General features: G+C 43.4%; 1 protein-coding gene and 1 pseudogene across 1 annotated transcript in view; one reads left to right on the top strand and one right to left on the bottom strand.

The window, feature by feature from the left end:
• Nucleotides 1-16,982, bottom strand: part of LOC124775205 (peroxidase-like) — a 193,314-nt gene that overhangs the window by 17,953 nt on the left and 158,379 nt on the right. The window contains exons 13-16 of the mRNA XM_047250047.1: nt 16,410-16,557; nt 16,173-16,329; nt 14,662-14,832; nt 6,844-7,042 (exon numbers count right to left, since the gene is read on the bottom strand). Of these exons, the coding sequence (XP_047106003.1) occupies nt 6,844-7,042; nt 14,662-14,832; nt 16,173-16,329; nt 16,410-16,557 (675 nt within the window). The remainder of the gene's footprint in view (nt 1-6,843; nt 7,043-14,661; nt 14,833-16,172; nt 16,330-16,409; nt 16,558-16,982) is intronic.
• Nucleotides 12,441-12,557, top strand: LOC124727608 (annotated as a pseudogene).

Raw genomic sequence — 16,982 nt, 5'->3', positions numbered from 1 at the left:
AGTAGATGTCCAGTTGCGGTATTAGCATATAAATTCCAGGCTTTGTCGTCAATGAACAGCAGTGATAATGGGTTCATAAACCCCTACCTGCTGCGGAGGCCCTTGTGCAGCTACATTCGCTGAACAGTCGTTGATGAGACACTGTTGGTTGCCCTTTGGTTCATCTCGGCAGCCTGTTGCTCTACAATTGCACCTCTATTCGCCAGTACACACCTCCGCAGCCGTCGATCACCCATATCATCTATGGCCCGTGGTGTACTACAGTTGCCTTTTCTCCGGTTTTGGATGCCCCCATTTTGCCATGAAAAGTATACTTTGACCACGGAGGCAAAATTTACAAACTCGGCCGCTTCGGAAATGCCTTCACCCTTGGCCCGCCAACCAATGATCGGGCTGTGTTGGACATCAGATAAATCGCTGCGTTTCTGTATGACAACAATGACTACACTGTTTTCTGCATCCTTTCGCAAGCTTTATACAGAGGGGTCCAAAAAAGTGTATCCACTTTTTAAAAGTCCATAACTTGCAAACTAATTGACGGAGTTGTCTCATTTTTGGTGAAAGTGTAGCTTAAAGTCCAACTTAAAGATATCACTGTAGGTGTTCGAAATGGTCACCATTAACACCCACACACAAACAATGCCGCCGAACTGCAGCATTAACTACTGACTGCAACGTGTTCGGTTGGATATTTGCACATGAATGTACGATGGATTCTCGAAGTTCATCCAATGTGCGTGGCTTTTGTCGATAAACGATGTCCTTTAGTGTTCCCCACAGGTAAAAGTCCAGAGGAGTTAGGTCTGGGGAACGTGGTGGATACTCCACAGCACCTCTACAGCCTATCCATCTTCCTGGTAGATTTTCGTCGAGATACGCCCTAACACGATTTTGGTAGTGGGCTGGGGCACCATCTTGTTGAAAGTAAACTCTTCCGTCTCCATACAAGTTTCGGATGGCAGGTAAAATGGATGTCTGAAGCTTCTGAAGGTACACCTCACTGGTAACTGTGCCGTCAAAAGAAGAATGGCCCAAACAAGCCTCGGAAAGACAACCCACACCACACATTTACTCCTGGCAAATTCACGGCTTTGTCTACACGGACGTTCGGATTTTCGGAGGCCCAGTAGATGCAATTGTGGCGATTTACTGTACCATTGAGTTTGAACTGTGCCTCATCAGACCACACAATCATCTCTGCAAACTCTTCATCGTTGTGCGCCATGTTAGTAAACCACTCGCAGTACTCCATTCTACGATCTGGGTCGTCCTCGTTCATTGCGTGTAGCAATCGTGGGATGTAGCACTTCCACTTTGCTGTCTTAAAAATTCGCCGAACACTTGAGCGACTCACTCCAGTTTCAGGGGCACACTGTCTCACAGACTTCTGTGTTGAGCGAGTGAATTGCTGCAACACACGACGGGTGTTAGCTGGACTTGATACTGTTATAGGTCGTCCAGATCGTTGTTTGTGTACATCTTTAACCCAGACTTCGGCTTCAAATTTGTCCCGAATGCTACGAATCGTTAAACGTGTCGGTGGCTCTGTTTGATACTCATTTCGCCATTGCCGTTGAACCTCATTAATGTTTTCATACTTAAAATACCACTTGAAAACTGACTTCCTTTCATCGAATGTAAGCCTTGTGCCAGCCATGTTTACTCGAGTAACTAGGTGCAACCAAGAACAAAACACTGACTATCTGGTGACTCATCTGACAAAACAAAACAGCGCAATACAACACTTGTGTGGCGATTGCCGGAACTACAAACTATTACACAACCAAAGATGAGACAACTCCGTCAATTAGTTTGCCAGTTATGGACTTTTAAACAGTGGATACATTTTTTTGGACCCCTCTGTATACCCTCCACTGCTAGAGCTGCCACGGGCCGATTGTGAGTGCTTTCTGCACAATGACGTCGAACATAAGCGTTGGTCACATTAATGTGACTTGGCCGTGTAAATTGCCAGGAATACAAGTAGACTACTCCGCATTAATTCAACTTGGAATATTTTTAATTTTGAAGACCGTCTCTCATTTCATATGCATACGAGTTGAAAAATTAAATTTGACTAAACGTGTTTATTATGTGCGATCTTTATAAATGTAATAGAAATTAGTATAAAGGCATGGATATTCGTTGGAAAGTTAACATTGTCGGTTGGTACAGTTATGCGCAGTGTGTATGCAGTAGCATGATACCCAGTACACTGACATATTCAGTCAAATGATATCGCATTTGATGTCAGTAGTACAGTACCTAACAAGCGATTCACATGATAGAAGGTGGAATTGGGTATAAAGGCAGTCGGCTCTGCGCATTGTTACTGTGCCTGTATATGCCTTTCCTGCAGACAGGAAACAGACACCATTAGTGACAGTGCGTATTGTGCACATAAAGCAAGATTGTGACACTGCCACGCGGAAAACAATTATCACGCGATGAAAAAACAAAAATTGGCATGTAGAAGGGAATGGGACTCTATAATCGTCAAATCGCCAAGAAGTCGAAGTGTTCGAATGCAGTGATTTATAATTTCGTTAGATTCGAATACGATAGGGACAGAACGGGAAATATGGGAAAAGCAGAAAATTATCTGAGGTATCTAAACAGTTACGTTTGCGCAAATCAAGGGGCACAAACCGTTACTATTGTTCTCAAACTTTTTGCTGGTTTACAGTTGCCAGTAACTGCTAGACGTGTACGACAGATTTTGTCAAATGACAAACATCTAGCATTGAAGAAACGACTGCAGAAGCCAGCTCTAATACCGAAAAATAAACAGGGTAAATTAAAGTTTGCTGAAAACCATATGTCATGGACTTGAGAATGGAATAAAGTGATGTACAGTGATGAGAAGAAGTTTAATTTAGATGGTGAGGATGGAATTCAGTATGGTTGGAAAGATCTGAGGAAAGAGGAGTAGGTAAGAAGGAGTAGAAATTTTGGTGGTGGAACGGTTATGATTCGGGCAGCATTGCTTGGGTGAACATTAGAATGAACTGTAATATGTAGACAGAGATGCTAGAGACAGAATGGACTAGAATGTATTAGGACCTGAGGGACAAAAGCGTAATGTTTCAACAAGATAACGCATCTGTCCACGTTTCTGTAGAACAAAAAAGTGGTTTTAAAATGAAGATATGTATGACCCGATCTGGCCTGCGCGTAGCCCGGATTTGGACCCGGTGGAAAACCTTTGGGTAATAGTTGCAAGGCGTGTTTATCGCAATATAACGCAATTTGACTCCGTATATGAGATGAAAGGACCGGTGTGAGAAGAGTGGGCGACAGTTTCAGTGCAAGAACTACGAACGCTAACTAAATCAATGCCGAAGGTAATTTTTGAGATAATTGGGGATGGAGGTTGGACAAAGTACTAACAATGCAATAACACAAGGGGACAACGAGTACCTCTATACCAGTTTCCATCCAGGGAATGCAAACGACTTATTTTGTTACTCATGAAAGAAACCATGTGATTCTGCAATGACTTTTTATGTCTTGTATGTATCTACTACTTACATGGACGGAAGCGCCAAAGAAATTGGTATAGGTATGCGTATTCAAATACAGTGATATGTAAACAGGTAAAATACGGCGCTGCGGTTGGCAACGCCTATACAAGATAACAAGTGTCTGGCGCAGTTGTTAGATCGGTTACTGCTGCTACAATGGCAGGTTATCAAGATTTAAGCGAGTTTGAGAGTGGTGTTACAGTTGGCGCACGAGCGATGGGACAAAGCATCTCCGAGATAGCGATGAAGTGAGAATTTCCTTGTACGACCATTTCAAGTGTGTACCGTGAATATCAGGAATCCGGTAAAATATCAAATCTTCGACATCGCTGCGGCCGGAAAATATCCTGCAATAGCGGGACCAACGATGACCGAAGAGAATCATTCAACGTGACAGTAGTGCATCCCTTCCGCAGATTGCTGCAGATTTGAATGCTGGGCCATCAACAAGATCAGCATGCGAAACATTCAACGAAACATCGTTGATATGGGCTTTCGGAGCCAAAGGCCCAATCATGTACCCTTGATTACTGCACGACACAAAGCTTTACGCTTCGCCTGGGTCCGTTAACACCGACGTTGGGCTGATGATGATTGGAAATAACGGGTGATCAAAAAGTCAGTATAAATTTGAAAACTTAATAAACCACGGAATAATGTAGATAGAGAGGTAAAAATTGACACACATGCGTGAAATGACATGGGATTTTATTAGAACCAAAAAAAAAAAGTTCACAAAATGTCCGACAGATACGCGTCGTTTGGTGATGACCGTGTACTCAGCCGCCACTTTCGTCATGCTTGGCCTCCCAGGTCCCCAGATCTCAGTCCGTGCAATTATTGGCTTTGGGGTTACCTGAAGTCGCAAGTGTATCGTGATCGACCGACATCTCTAGGGATGTTGAAAGACAACATCCGACGTCAATGCCTGACCATAACTCTGGACATGCTTTACAATGCTGTTCACAACATTATTCCTCGACTACAGCTATTTTTGAGGAATGATGGTGAACATATTGAGCATTTCCTGTAAAGAACATCATCTTTGCTTTGTCTTACTTTGTGATGCTAATTATTGCTATTCTGATCAGATGAAGCGCCATCAGCCGGACATTTTTTGAACTTTTTTTGTACTAATAAAACCCCATGTCATTCCAAGCATATGTGTCAATTTGTACCTCTCTATCTACATTATTTCGTGATTTATTCAGTTTTCAAATTTATACTGACTTTTTGATCACCCGGTATGTTGGTTAGTCGGACACATCTCGCTTCAAATTGTATCGACCGGATGGAGACGACCTCAGGTTCAAATGGTTCAAATGACTCTGAGCACTATGGGACTTAACAGCTGTGGTCATCAGTCCCCTAGAACTTAGAACTACTTAAACCTAACTAACCTAAGGACATCACACACATCCATGCCCGAGGCAGGATTCGAACCTGCGACCGTAGCAGTCGCACGGTTCCGGACTGCGCGCCTAGAACCGCACGACCTCAGGAACCCATAGACCCCGCATACCAACAGGGAACTGTTGAAGCTGATGGAGGCTCTTAATGGTGTCGGGCGCGTGCAGTTGGAGTGATATGGAACGCCTGATACGTCTAGATACGACTCTGACAGGTGACGCGTAGGTAGGCATCCTGTCTGATCACCTGCATCCATTCATGCCCCATTGTGCATTACGACGGCCTTTGGCAATTCCAGCAGGACAATGCGACAGCCCACACGTCCAGAATTGCTACAGAGTAGGTCCAGGAACACTCTTATGAGTTTAAACACTTCCGCTGGGCATCAAACTCCCCAGACGTGAAGATTATTGAGCATATCTGGGATGCCTTGCAACGTGCTTTTCAGAAGAGATCTTGAGGCCCTCGTACTCTTTTTGATTTATGGACAGCCCTGCATTATTCACAGTGTCAATTCCTTCCAGCACTACTTCAGACATTAGTCGAGTCCATGCCACATCGCGTTGCGGCACTTCTGCGTGCTCGCGGGGGCCCTACACGATATTAGGCAGGTGTCCCAGTTTCTTTGGCTCTTCAGTGTATTAATTCTTACAAGGGAACCTCCCCATCGCACCCCCCTCAGATTTAGTTATAATTTGGCATAGTGAATAGGCCTTGAAAAACTGAACACAGATCAATCGAGAAAACAGGAAGAAGTTGTGTGGAACTATGAAAAAAATAAGCAAAATATACAAACTGAGGTAATCCATGCGCAAGATACGCAACATCAAGGAGATTCTGAGCTTAGTAGCGCCGTGGTCCCGTGGTTAGCGTGAGCAACTGCGGAACGAAAGGTCCTTGGTTCAAGTCTTCCTTCGGGTGTAAAGTTTAATTTTTTATTTTGAGACAATTATCAAAGTTCAGGTACTCACACATAATCGACTTCGCTCTCCAAAATTCCAGGACATGTTCGGATTTGCTTGGACATATGTAGGATTTGACAGTCTACACACGGAAAAATTTGAAAACGTTAAAAACATATGTTTTGACAGAGCACAGGGAAAACTGTGCGACTGTGAAACAGTTGCATTCATTTGTTGCAGTTTACTCTTATGTTTTCATCACTTTTTTGAGAGTGATTATCACATCCACAAGAAAACCTAAATCCGGCAAGGCAGAAGAATCTTTTTACCCATTCGCCAAGTGTACAAGTTAGGTGGGTCGTCCACATATTCCTGTCTTGTGACGCACATGCCGTCACCAGTGTCGTATAGAATATATCAGACGTGCTTTCCTGTGGAGGAATCAGTTGACCTACGACTTTCCCATGGGAGAGGCACGTCCTTTCGTCTACTAATCGCACGGTTTTGCGGTGCGGTCGCAAAACACAGACACTAAACTTATTACAGTGAACAGAGACGTCAATCAACGTACGGACAGATCGTAACTTTGCGAAAATAAAGAAAGTAAAAATTTTCACTCGAGAGGAGACTTGAACCAAGGACTCCATTCCGCAGCTGCTCACGCTAACCACGGGACCACGACGCCACTGAGCCCACAGTGTCCTTGATGTTGCATATCTTGCGCATGGGCTACTCAGTTTGTATATTTTGCTTATTTTTTTCATAGTTCCACACAACTTCTTCCTGTTTTCTCGATTGATCTGTGTTCAGTTTCTCAAGGCCTATCCACTGGGCCAACTTATAACTAAATCTGAGGGGGGTGCGATGGGGAGGTTCCCTTGTTAGGAACCCTGCCTTTATACTGATTTCCACTATCGTGTCTATGCTGTATCACTCCAACGATGGTTTGGGATTTGAAGGTAAGTCAACAGAAAACACAAAAATGAGGAAGAGGAGTAGAAGTGTACCTTCGGTGAAGGAGGACGGCTGGTCGGGCTCCTCGTAGAAGAAGCGGTCGCCTCTGCGCAGGCGCGCGAACTGGTCGCCCACGAGGCAGACCAGCGTGGGGCCGAGGAGTGCGCCCGGCAGCGGGCGCTCCGCCACGGCGCCCACGAACAGGTCCACCTCCCGCGGCGAGCTGTACAGCTGACGCAGGGTCGACACCGCCTGCAACACCAGCGTCTCCGTTCCAGCAGTGCCAAACCTAATCGGTATTTAATAGTTCATTTAAATGACCAAACATATTTCGTCACCTTTGTGTCGTAATCAGTGGACGCCTGTACTCACAAGGGCAGGCCACGACATTTGTAACGTGGATTTACTGCAAACTTCGTACACTCGTAGTACTCCATGAGCACAATAAAATGTGTAAGCAGTAGCGCGTACTTCTCAAACGTTATTGAGTAAATCGCAAGATAATTTCGGTCGTCAAATATATACCTGTGCGTGACCGTTTTTACCATGAAGCGCCGACAGCCGAGTGGTGCCGGACTCGATTGACCCAAGGACTTTTATCCATCGTGAGGATACTTATTTCCCCGCCACCAAAAATCATACGATTGTATGGGTCAAGGGATGGACGATCGCCTATATGTATAATGACGGCGACAAATCACGCCTTGATTTCTGACAGTACCTATAAACCGCCCACAGTGAAGTCGAACATCGACCGCGCTACCGCGCCTTCTTCGCCAATTACCTACATGCGATCTTTACGTCACCCCCGCTCAGTTGGATGGTGCCACACGCCGACAGCACTCCCGCCCCCCCACCTGCTGACATCTGAGACCCCCCCGCGCTACTTTCTATATCGTAACCCACAGTGGAATAGGCGCATGGACACGTGCCTCCTTTCTTTTATGCACTATACTAGAACACACTGGTTTTTCCCCCACTCCACTGTATATTGCTTGACACCTCTTAGCTTACATCAGTACTATTATTCTTTTTTTCCTACATCTTGTTCATAAAAAAAAAATTGCTCGCCTTGTACGAGTGTAGTGTCTTGTGTTATTCTCACCGGAAGGATGGCATTTCTGTTGTATTTAAGTTTGTACCAATAAAGATCCTTTGTTCATTTACCCTGTTCCTGGTAAAAAAAAAAAAAATAATAAAATAAAATAAAAATAAATCAAAAAGCTACTTTGAGGGAGGGATTCAGGGACGGGAAGGGGGAGACATCGCGGCCAGGCCTCGGGTTCCGACCCCTGCCCGCCTTGTCTCCACCTATTCATAACTAAACACCCTTAAAAAAAGTGGTAATCGTAAAAAGAAGTGGTTAGCCTTCAAGCGCCGTAATCGCTGGATCGAGTCCCGTTCATCAGTTCTTTTTTTTATTTTCAACACAATAATTTTCTTTACTATTTCTTTTACAATTGATATAATGGGAAAAATACGTGTAATCGGATGAACTTTTATTAAATTTACAATGCTATTTGGAAGTCTACAAATTTTTATTATCACAAATAATATAGTATTCATAACTATCGGCTAGTAAACGACGAAACACATAAAGTGATACTGAAAATGTATGCTTGTCCGTGTCTTCAAAATTGTTCATATTTAATCGAAAGAGAACGAGAAATTGTTTCTTGTGAAGACGCTATTAAAATACACTCCATACTGCATGACCAATTATCAGCGCCGATATTTAACGAAATGCTGCGTTATGCGTGGTATGCTTCCAAATTATCGGTTGAAAGAGAGGTTTTTGAAAATGTTAACGAGGATTGTTTTTCCACGGAAAACCTCAAAAGACCTTCCGTATGCGGAAACATAGCGTTTGTTCAATGTAGCTCGTGCCGTTTAACTTTGTTTTCCATGTTTTTACGAAAAATACCATCCTGCGACTTGCACTCGCAATGTCGAAAGCGACGATTAATTGTACATCTTTCGAAAGGCATCTGTGCCGCTCATAACTAGAAGGTAACAAGTAGTTTCGGGCTCCTTCCAGGTATAAGGGATTTCTCAAATCACGGACAAGCATACATTTTCAGTATCACATTATGCGTTTGGTCGTTTACTAGTCGATAGTTATTAATATTATATTATTTGTGATAATAAAAATTTGTAGACTGCCAAATAATATTGTAAATTTAATAAAAGTTCATCCGATTACACGTATTTTTCCCATTATATCAATTGTAATATAAATAGTAAAGAAAATGACTGTGTTGAAAATAAAAAAAAGAACTGACGAACGGGAGTCGATCCAGCGACCCAGCGATTACGGGGCTTGAAGGCTAGCCTCTTTTTTTTTGTTCGTGATTGATCGTTGTATATGGACGTAGCGGACGTCACGTGACATCCGTTCAAGTTCGTTGTTGATCCCTTCACTCATTTTTTTTTTTATTACAGAGAGCACACAGCCCTCGGACCGAACACGCTGAGCTACCGTGCCGGCACCACTCGGCTGTCGGCGCTTCATGGTAAAAACGGTCACGCACAGGTATATATTTGACGACCGAAATTATCTTGCGATTTTCTCAATAACGCTTGAGAAGTACGCGCTACTGCTTACACATTTTGTTCAAAAAATGGCTCTGAGCACTATGGGACTCAACTGCTGAGGTCATTAGTCCCCTAGAACTTAGAACTAGTTAAACCTAACTAACCTAAGGACATCACACACATCCATGCCCGAGGCAGGATTCGAACCTGCGACCGTAGCGGTCTCGCGGTTCCAGACTGCAGCGCCAGAACCGCGCGGCCACTTCGGCCGGCTACACATTTTGTTGTCCTCATCGAGTACTACGAGTGGACGAAGATTGCAGTAAATACGCGTTCCAAACGTCGTAGCCTCCCCTTGTCAGTTCTGGAAAATGTGTGACGTTAACGGATTAGTGACATGACACTTACCAACGATAAATAAATTCATTTCGGTTGTATTATGGTAAATTTTCCGGACAGAGAAACAGGAATAGTGAAGTCTGGAGTATGAGCTTGTTAAATTCCACGTTGATGGAAGATGATGAGAGAGGCTAGCTGGAAGCTTTAAGGTTCGTTCGGGTAAAGGTGTCACTGTCGGGTGAAATCGTTCTCAAATTGTCTGTACTGCGCATGCTCAGCTACACGATACGTCAGAACAATTTCACGCGTTTTTTTGTCTGACCATATGTAGTGCTAGTTGACATCTTTGCTCAAGTGTTTCTTATTTAAATAATGAAACAGTGCACTCGGTACGCATTTTTTTTTCGTGCTTAGCACTGCGCGTTTCGAGAATTTGTTTCCACTGTAAGGCGAAAATATTTACTTAAATATTTTACGTACGGTTTGTATGTGTGTTCCATCTTTCTTATACACTACTATGTCGTCTTTTTGAGGTTGTAAGGCACCTGCTGTGCCTCCTACATTATGGAGAAAATCTCACACACAATGTGAAATTTCACAAACAGTCTGAGCGATGGCTTGCGTGTGGATCGTTTCCTGCGCAATGGGGGAGGCACAGTATCTTACAACGTCCAAAGACTGCAGTGCAAGACAGACAGCAAAATACACCAAATACCAATGTAAATATCTGATCGTGACAATCAGAAATTCTCGAAAAGTGTCGTGCTAAGCATGAAAAAATACGGAAGTGGTGCAGCGTTTCATTATTATGAAATTGACTCACAGGTTTCTGATTCCTGCTTGTGTTGGCACTTATTCGAGAAGCAGTGATACGTAATGTTAACAGAAGTTCCTAATGATTCGTGACACCACTTTTCCTCATCAACATCCTGTTTTCTTTTACATACTTTGCTTACATACATTTGATGACAAATTTGATAAGCATATCTCACTGATTTTGATCATACAAATTTCGTAGCTGTTTGACAGTACACTATAGATAATTAGAACCTATGTTAATAAACCACAAACTAGTAAATGCCGAAATATTATAACGCTTTAAATAATCTAATAAAAAGAATAATTATCGTTGTTTTAGTTTCTAGGGAACGGCTACAATGTGCCCACCTGTTATAAATCTGGCATGCAGGTTAATTTCACAAACGTGTATGTAACAGCAAAGTAAGCTTATTTCTACCTATACCATCTCCCCTCTAAAGTGACGGGTGACAGCAAAGTATGCTTATTTCTACCTATGCCATCTCCCCTCATCAGCAATGCTCCACGCTACACACGCACCGTGGATCTTCACCATGAATACCGCCTTGATACCCTCAAGGAAGTATTCAAGAAACATGCCACACGACTATACAGGAACTCGAGACACTCGAACAATCCTTTCATCCTCACTCTGGGAAACTATGATCACAACCACAGGTCGAAACACAAGCGGCCAAAGACACTGCTAGCTAGGGCATAGCCACCTATGGTTAACTAACATACGCAAACAGCGACAAACGTCGGCAAGCCCCTGCATATCAGCAACACTGACTGGCAACTACCAGCTGCTATTAGAGCCGACCAACAGGCCACAGCAGGGACACCGACGAGCTCGCCCACAGACGCACGAACAATCTGCCAACACTCCCTCACACTGTGCCTCCGGTATATGACCTATCGGACACAAGACCGATAACAAACCTAACTGTTGCAGGTTGCAGGACGCTGAACGAGGACTCTGTACCAGCACCCAGCGCCAGCCGCCGAGCAGCACAAACGCACAACGTCAAGGTATCGACATGCATGATACCCACTACTAACAAAGCCTATCCTTGCACAACCTATCGCAGGCAGCAAGACAACGGCTACTGCTCTTGCCGCCCGACCTAACTTTAACAGAGGCTCTTGCTTTGGCACTTTTTTTCCTCTGCCCTTCAAACCGCTACCCTTCGTCAGATTTCGACCAATCTATCTCCAGATGAGCGCGTATTAATGGTTAATCCTAACCAGACGTACGCAAACATCGCAGTACCCACATCCTGCGACACCTCACTTTAGTGAATACTAACCCTTATGCAGAGATGGCAGTAGACCTTTTGTGTTGGCCATCATGCCGGTGTGGGCGTGGAGGGGCTCCACCTCTAAAGTGACGGGTGGGTTAATGTCTGCATTTCATTTATAGCCATGAGTATAGTATGTGAATCCCAATTATCGTCTCTTATGGTCGGATCCTCATAGGGACGAGAGCAATAAACTTAGATTTGTTCTTGATAATCTCGTAAAAGTCGAAAATGTGTAAACAGTATCTCCAGGCTCTACGTGTAGCGCCTCTGCAGAAACTGTACGTAACTGATTTTTTAAATTCACCGAAGAAAATTAAGAGAAGGCCGACAGTTTCGGTAATTTCCGCGACATACTGTTGCTTCACGCTCCTCCTGTGTGTCGCAAACATTCAAGTTTAAACTTGGGTGATAACATTACACAATACTTTGCCACAAGTAGAAATTTCATATATGTCTTTACGCCTTTCCCATAACACATCTGACAAGCAGCTCGCTTCTCAGTTTTTCCCTTGCCAGACAAGATGTACCTTTCTGAAGTCAGTACAGTTTCTACATGACTTATTCATGAAGGTCACTGATAAATGTTAATTAAACATTAAACAGATATTGGTACCTCTAACATAATGTCTCCACTTCTAAGTAATGGTCACATACAGTTTAGTATATTTGATCAAGCAGACGGCCTTGCCGCAGTGGTACACCGGTTCCCGTCAGAACACCGAAGTTAAGCGCTGTCGGGCTGGGCTAGCACTTGGATGGGTGACCATCCGGTCTGCCGAGCGCTGTCGGCAAGCGGGGTGCCTTCATCCCTTGTGAGGTAAACCGAGGAGCTATTTGACTGAGAAGTAGCGGGTCCGGTCTCGTAAACTGACATACGGCCGGGAGAGCTGTGTGCTGACCACATGCCCTCCGTATCCGCATCCAGTGACGCCTGTGGGCTGAGGATGACACGGCTGCCGGTAGGTACTGTTTGGCCTTCCCAGGCCTTTTCGGAGACGTTTAGTTTAGTTTTTATATTTGATCAAGCTAGTTGTTATTAATATCTTTGAAGACAATTATAGTTTAATGTTTTCCTTTTTCCAAACACAGCTTTTCAGTTTTAAATGTTGTTTATATATTAAAAAATTCCAAACGTGCCGATAGTGCCAGTAGTTGTGTGAATTAGGCGTGTTACTAAAATTCAATTTGAGACACAGTATTTATATAATACTTGAATTGTATCCCAACACAACAGTTGTGTCATAATCTAAACTGTATTGTGTTGACTCTGTCCTGCAAGCTTTCCACTGAGATAAAAATTATCAGAGGATAACAATTTATTAAAAATACGTAGATTTTGAAGCAAAGTACACTGGTTTCCACAATTAAAGCAACAAACGGAAAATTTGCAAGTTTGCGTTTATTTTGGCACAAAACAGTAAAAGCAGGCGTTAGTAAAATAGAAACCATGTAAAGAATATAGAAGGAAAACAATTGCAATATGCATAAAGGTAGACAAAAATGTTCTTCGGTTTTTTCCAGCTTAAGGGAGTTGCACACACATTAGGACAACTGGTTAATATGCTCAGTATGGTGTGTGCGCATCTCTGGGAGCAATACAAGTCTGACAACAACAAGGCATGCCGTGAATGGTATCATCAATCTCATGTGGAGGCAATGCCCATTCTTCCTGCAGAGCCGCTCGCAAGTCTTGGAAAATGGTTGCTGGGTGGTGACGTGATGCAGCCCGTCTCCCTACCGCATCCCAGATTTGCCCTATGGGATACGAATCGGGAGAGCGATCAGGCCATGCTATGCGGGCAGAATCTTCTGTTTCTAAGAAAACACCCCTGCTCTATGAGGTAGAGCATTATCATCCATCGGTACAAAGCAGGTGCCCACAGTACCCCGCAGCGGACTGTAACTTATATTTAATAACTGTAACAAATCACTTTATCTGTGAAAGTAATTTTGTTCTGTGAAAATATATCGGGACCAAATTTTCACGCAATAAAATTACTTACGTAGATAAAGTGATCTGTTAAACTCACGATAATATCGTTTCGTCGGATGTGCAGCAACGTAAGGTCGTACAGAAGCTAACACTCTAGACAATATGCAATACTCATAACAGACATAAGAGCTTTTAGGCCTATTTTTCGTTCTAATATTATTACTCAAAATATATTTGCATTTTACAGAACTGAATAATTGAACCAACTGATGATGGTACAAAACTCCTCAAACTAATTTGGATATTTAAAAAGAACGATTGTTTAAATAACAGGCGATCCTAAATTCTCATACACTTTGTTTATAGTATTGACAGAAGGATACTGCAGTGTATGAGGGTGGAAACTATGAATGGGGCGACGCATCAGAACACACAAGATATTTTCATTAGCTTATTAGACCAATATTTACGTGGAAGAAATCTGCAGTTCGTAACTAATAAATTGTGTGTCAGAGTCCACATCTGGCCCTGGGAATATGTTACAGTTTAAAATCTGATTCCGAAGTCTCTGTCTTACGATTATATAATCAATCTGAAACCTCGCCGTGTCTACACGTCTCATCCACGTGTGCAACATTCTTTCACGATTCTTCAACCAAGTGTTAGTGGTGATTAAATTAAGCTTTGTGGAAAATTCTACCTGGCGGCTACCTCTTTGATTCCTTTCCCCTAGTCCGTATTCACCTAAATTTTTTTCCTTCTGGCTCTTTTATTACAGCCATATTCCAGTCCCCTAACACAATTTAATTTTCGTTTTCAGTTTTTCTGAAAGAAAAGTTTCGGTCGTTTGAATTTCTAAACCAGTGACGTACCCGCGCGTTTGCAGCAGTCTTAAAAATGAACGTTAGCCACGATGGAGGGTTTCTGTAACGTAAAATGCAAGTAAAAGCAGCAGTACTTACATCTGGGTCCATCATCTTGAGCATGTCGTCCCACGTGTTGATGGGCTCAAGATTGCACACTTCCCTCCAGTCAGCGTACGGAGGCAACCCGTGGTCCCGTCCTCGCTGTATGTTCAGAGCCACGAGGTCCAGTCCGAAGTCCAGATCTCCTTGGAACAGGTGGTCAGTTATCTGCCAACCAAAAGTAAAGAGTAAATACGTCTTCTTACCCATGTCTGTTGCCTTTATATGACGAATACTCTAGTATCCTCTGGGAATGGCCTGAGCATGGATGCTTTGGGAAAGAGAAACAAGAGTCGTATCAAGCTTTCACACGCGTGCCACGAACGTCTTCGCAAACTCTTAACACTTCAAGCAAAAAAACCTTAATTGATCCACTCTGTATTCTTAACCTTTGGAGCTTCAGCGCCTTGCGACGTTTCTGCTGGCATTCGTCCGTTGTTTGGTGCTGAGACCTCAACAGATTAGGTTGATTCGCGGTCAAGCTTCATGATTTTGGCAGATTAGGTTTATAAAAAGGGGACAGATTATTCGGCTATCCGTACACTCCAAGAATTTTCGAATCACCTCAAAATTTGGAAATTACCGAGTATACTATGAGGTAAACTCGTTGCAACTGGATGATGTCCTCTGTGTTAAAATACCGCCACCGTCTCCTAAAGTAGAGAGCATAGTTTAACTTCTGTTACGGATCTGGGCTGGAAACGTATTAATGCTTTGTGTGTTCGCTAAATATACTCGAACTGATTTGATGTATATTTTGGTTTGTAACAGGATTTATAGTCCATCACGATGGAGGCAGCTTAGAAAATCCTCGTCCGATCGTTACTTAAGTATTGCTCGACGAACTGGGATCCTTACTACATAGGACAGATACAGGACATAGAGGATACCCATAAAAAAGAGCAGCGTGTTAAGCCACAGTTTCGTTTAGTTGGTGCGGAAGCGTCTCGAAAATGTTTGTCCGACTTAGGTGGCTGACGCTAAGAGATTGACGCTACGCATCACGGTATGGCTTACTGTTTAAATTCCGTGAGCGTACTTTCCTAGGAGCTTCAACCAACAAGTCACTTTCTCCTGCATATGTACCTCGGAAGAAGACCACGAAGGTAAAATTCGAGCACACACTGAAGCCTTCCAACAATTGTTCTTCCCGCGCACTATTCGCGGTTGGAGTAGGTAAGGGGGAAAATGATGGCAGTACACAAAGTACTCTCCGCGACACGCCACAACGTGGCTTGCATTGTATAGATTGTAGATGTGTCGTTGTAAACGTCTTCGCGCTGCTATGGCAGAATGTAAAAGAGGGCTCGGCTGCCGCCACAGGTCGGATTAATAGTTTCGGTCTGGCCGTGAGCTGTGCACGGTGAGCCAAGGCGGTTCGAGGCGACAGCTCGTGTAAAGCGGGAAACAGCGGGAAACACGGGTTCGAGTCCTGGTCCGCCACAAACTTTAATTGTCGTCATTCCATTATGCAGTCATTCCATTTATCTCGAAACATCGCAACTTACCTCCTTGGTGAAGAAGCGGTCCATGCGCTGACACGGTTGCGTGGACAGTCCCCTCACGAAGTTGTCGAACGCCCCGTCACCATACAGCGGGAATGGTGTGAATTGGTGCTTGTGAAGAGTCAGATTTTGTTTGAGTGTCCCGAATATACTGAACCCTCTGTAACAGTGACCACAAAAATGTCAGTTTTCATAGTCACACAGGGACACGTATAATGAAAAGAAATGTTCAGTACTCACTCTAGGCTACTTTGGATCAAGCTATGTCCGAACCGGAAAGCGGCAGTAGCGAATACGTTGGTGATGCCACCGTTCACGTTGTTGTCGTACAGTTTCGAATGCCCTTTGTTTTTCGGCCGCAACTCAAACTTATCCATGTACGCATTACCTGCAAATGAAAGAAAGTATCTCTTTTTTCCCCCAATATTTCCTTTTTAGCGTTGTAAGAAAAATAAATATCAGTGGTAAAAAACAATGAGTGTGACTTGCTGCATTGGAAAATAGCCTTGTGCTTGTATCATACAAGCTAAGGACAAAATTTCTTGGCCAGATAGGAAAATACTGTAATTTTTTGCAAAAAGGGACAAATCTTTCGACTTAATGGCGATTTAAGTTAACATGAGCAGATTACATATCTGAAATGCGATTTCTGAAGGTCGGCAATGAATCTATACCTTCCATACCTCTTCTATGAACTCAAAATTATTTCCAGTCACAAATTTCGTTAGGTATGGAAATAGGTGGAAGTCAGAGCGTGCCAAACTGAGTAGACTGTAAGTCTGAACAATCAGTAGTTCTGATCCCTGAATTTTC

This window comes from Schistocerca piceifrons, chromosome 1 (genome assembly GCF_021461385.2).
Source record: "Schistocerca piceifrons isolate TAMUIC-IGC-003096 chromosome 1, iqSchPice1.1, whole genome shotgun sequence".
Classification (NCBI taxonomy): Eukaryota; Metazoa; Arthropoda; class Insecta; order Orthoptera; family Acrididae; genus Schistocerca; species Schistocerca piceifrons.
The sequence above is the reverse complement of the archived record's forward strand: the minus strand, read 5'-3'. Positions and strand labels throughout refer to the sequence as shown.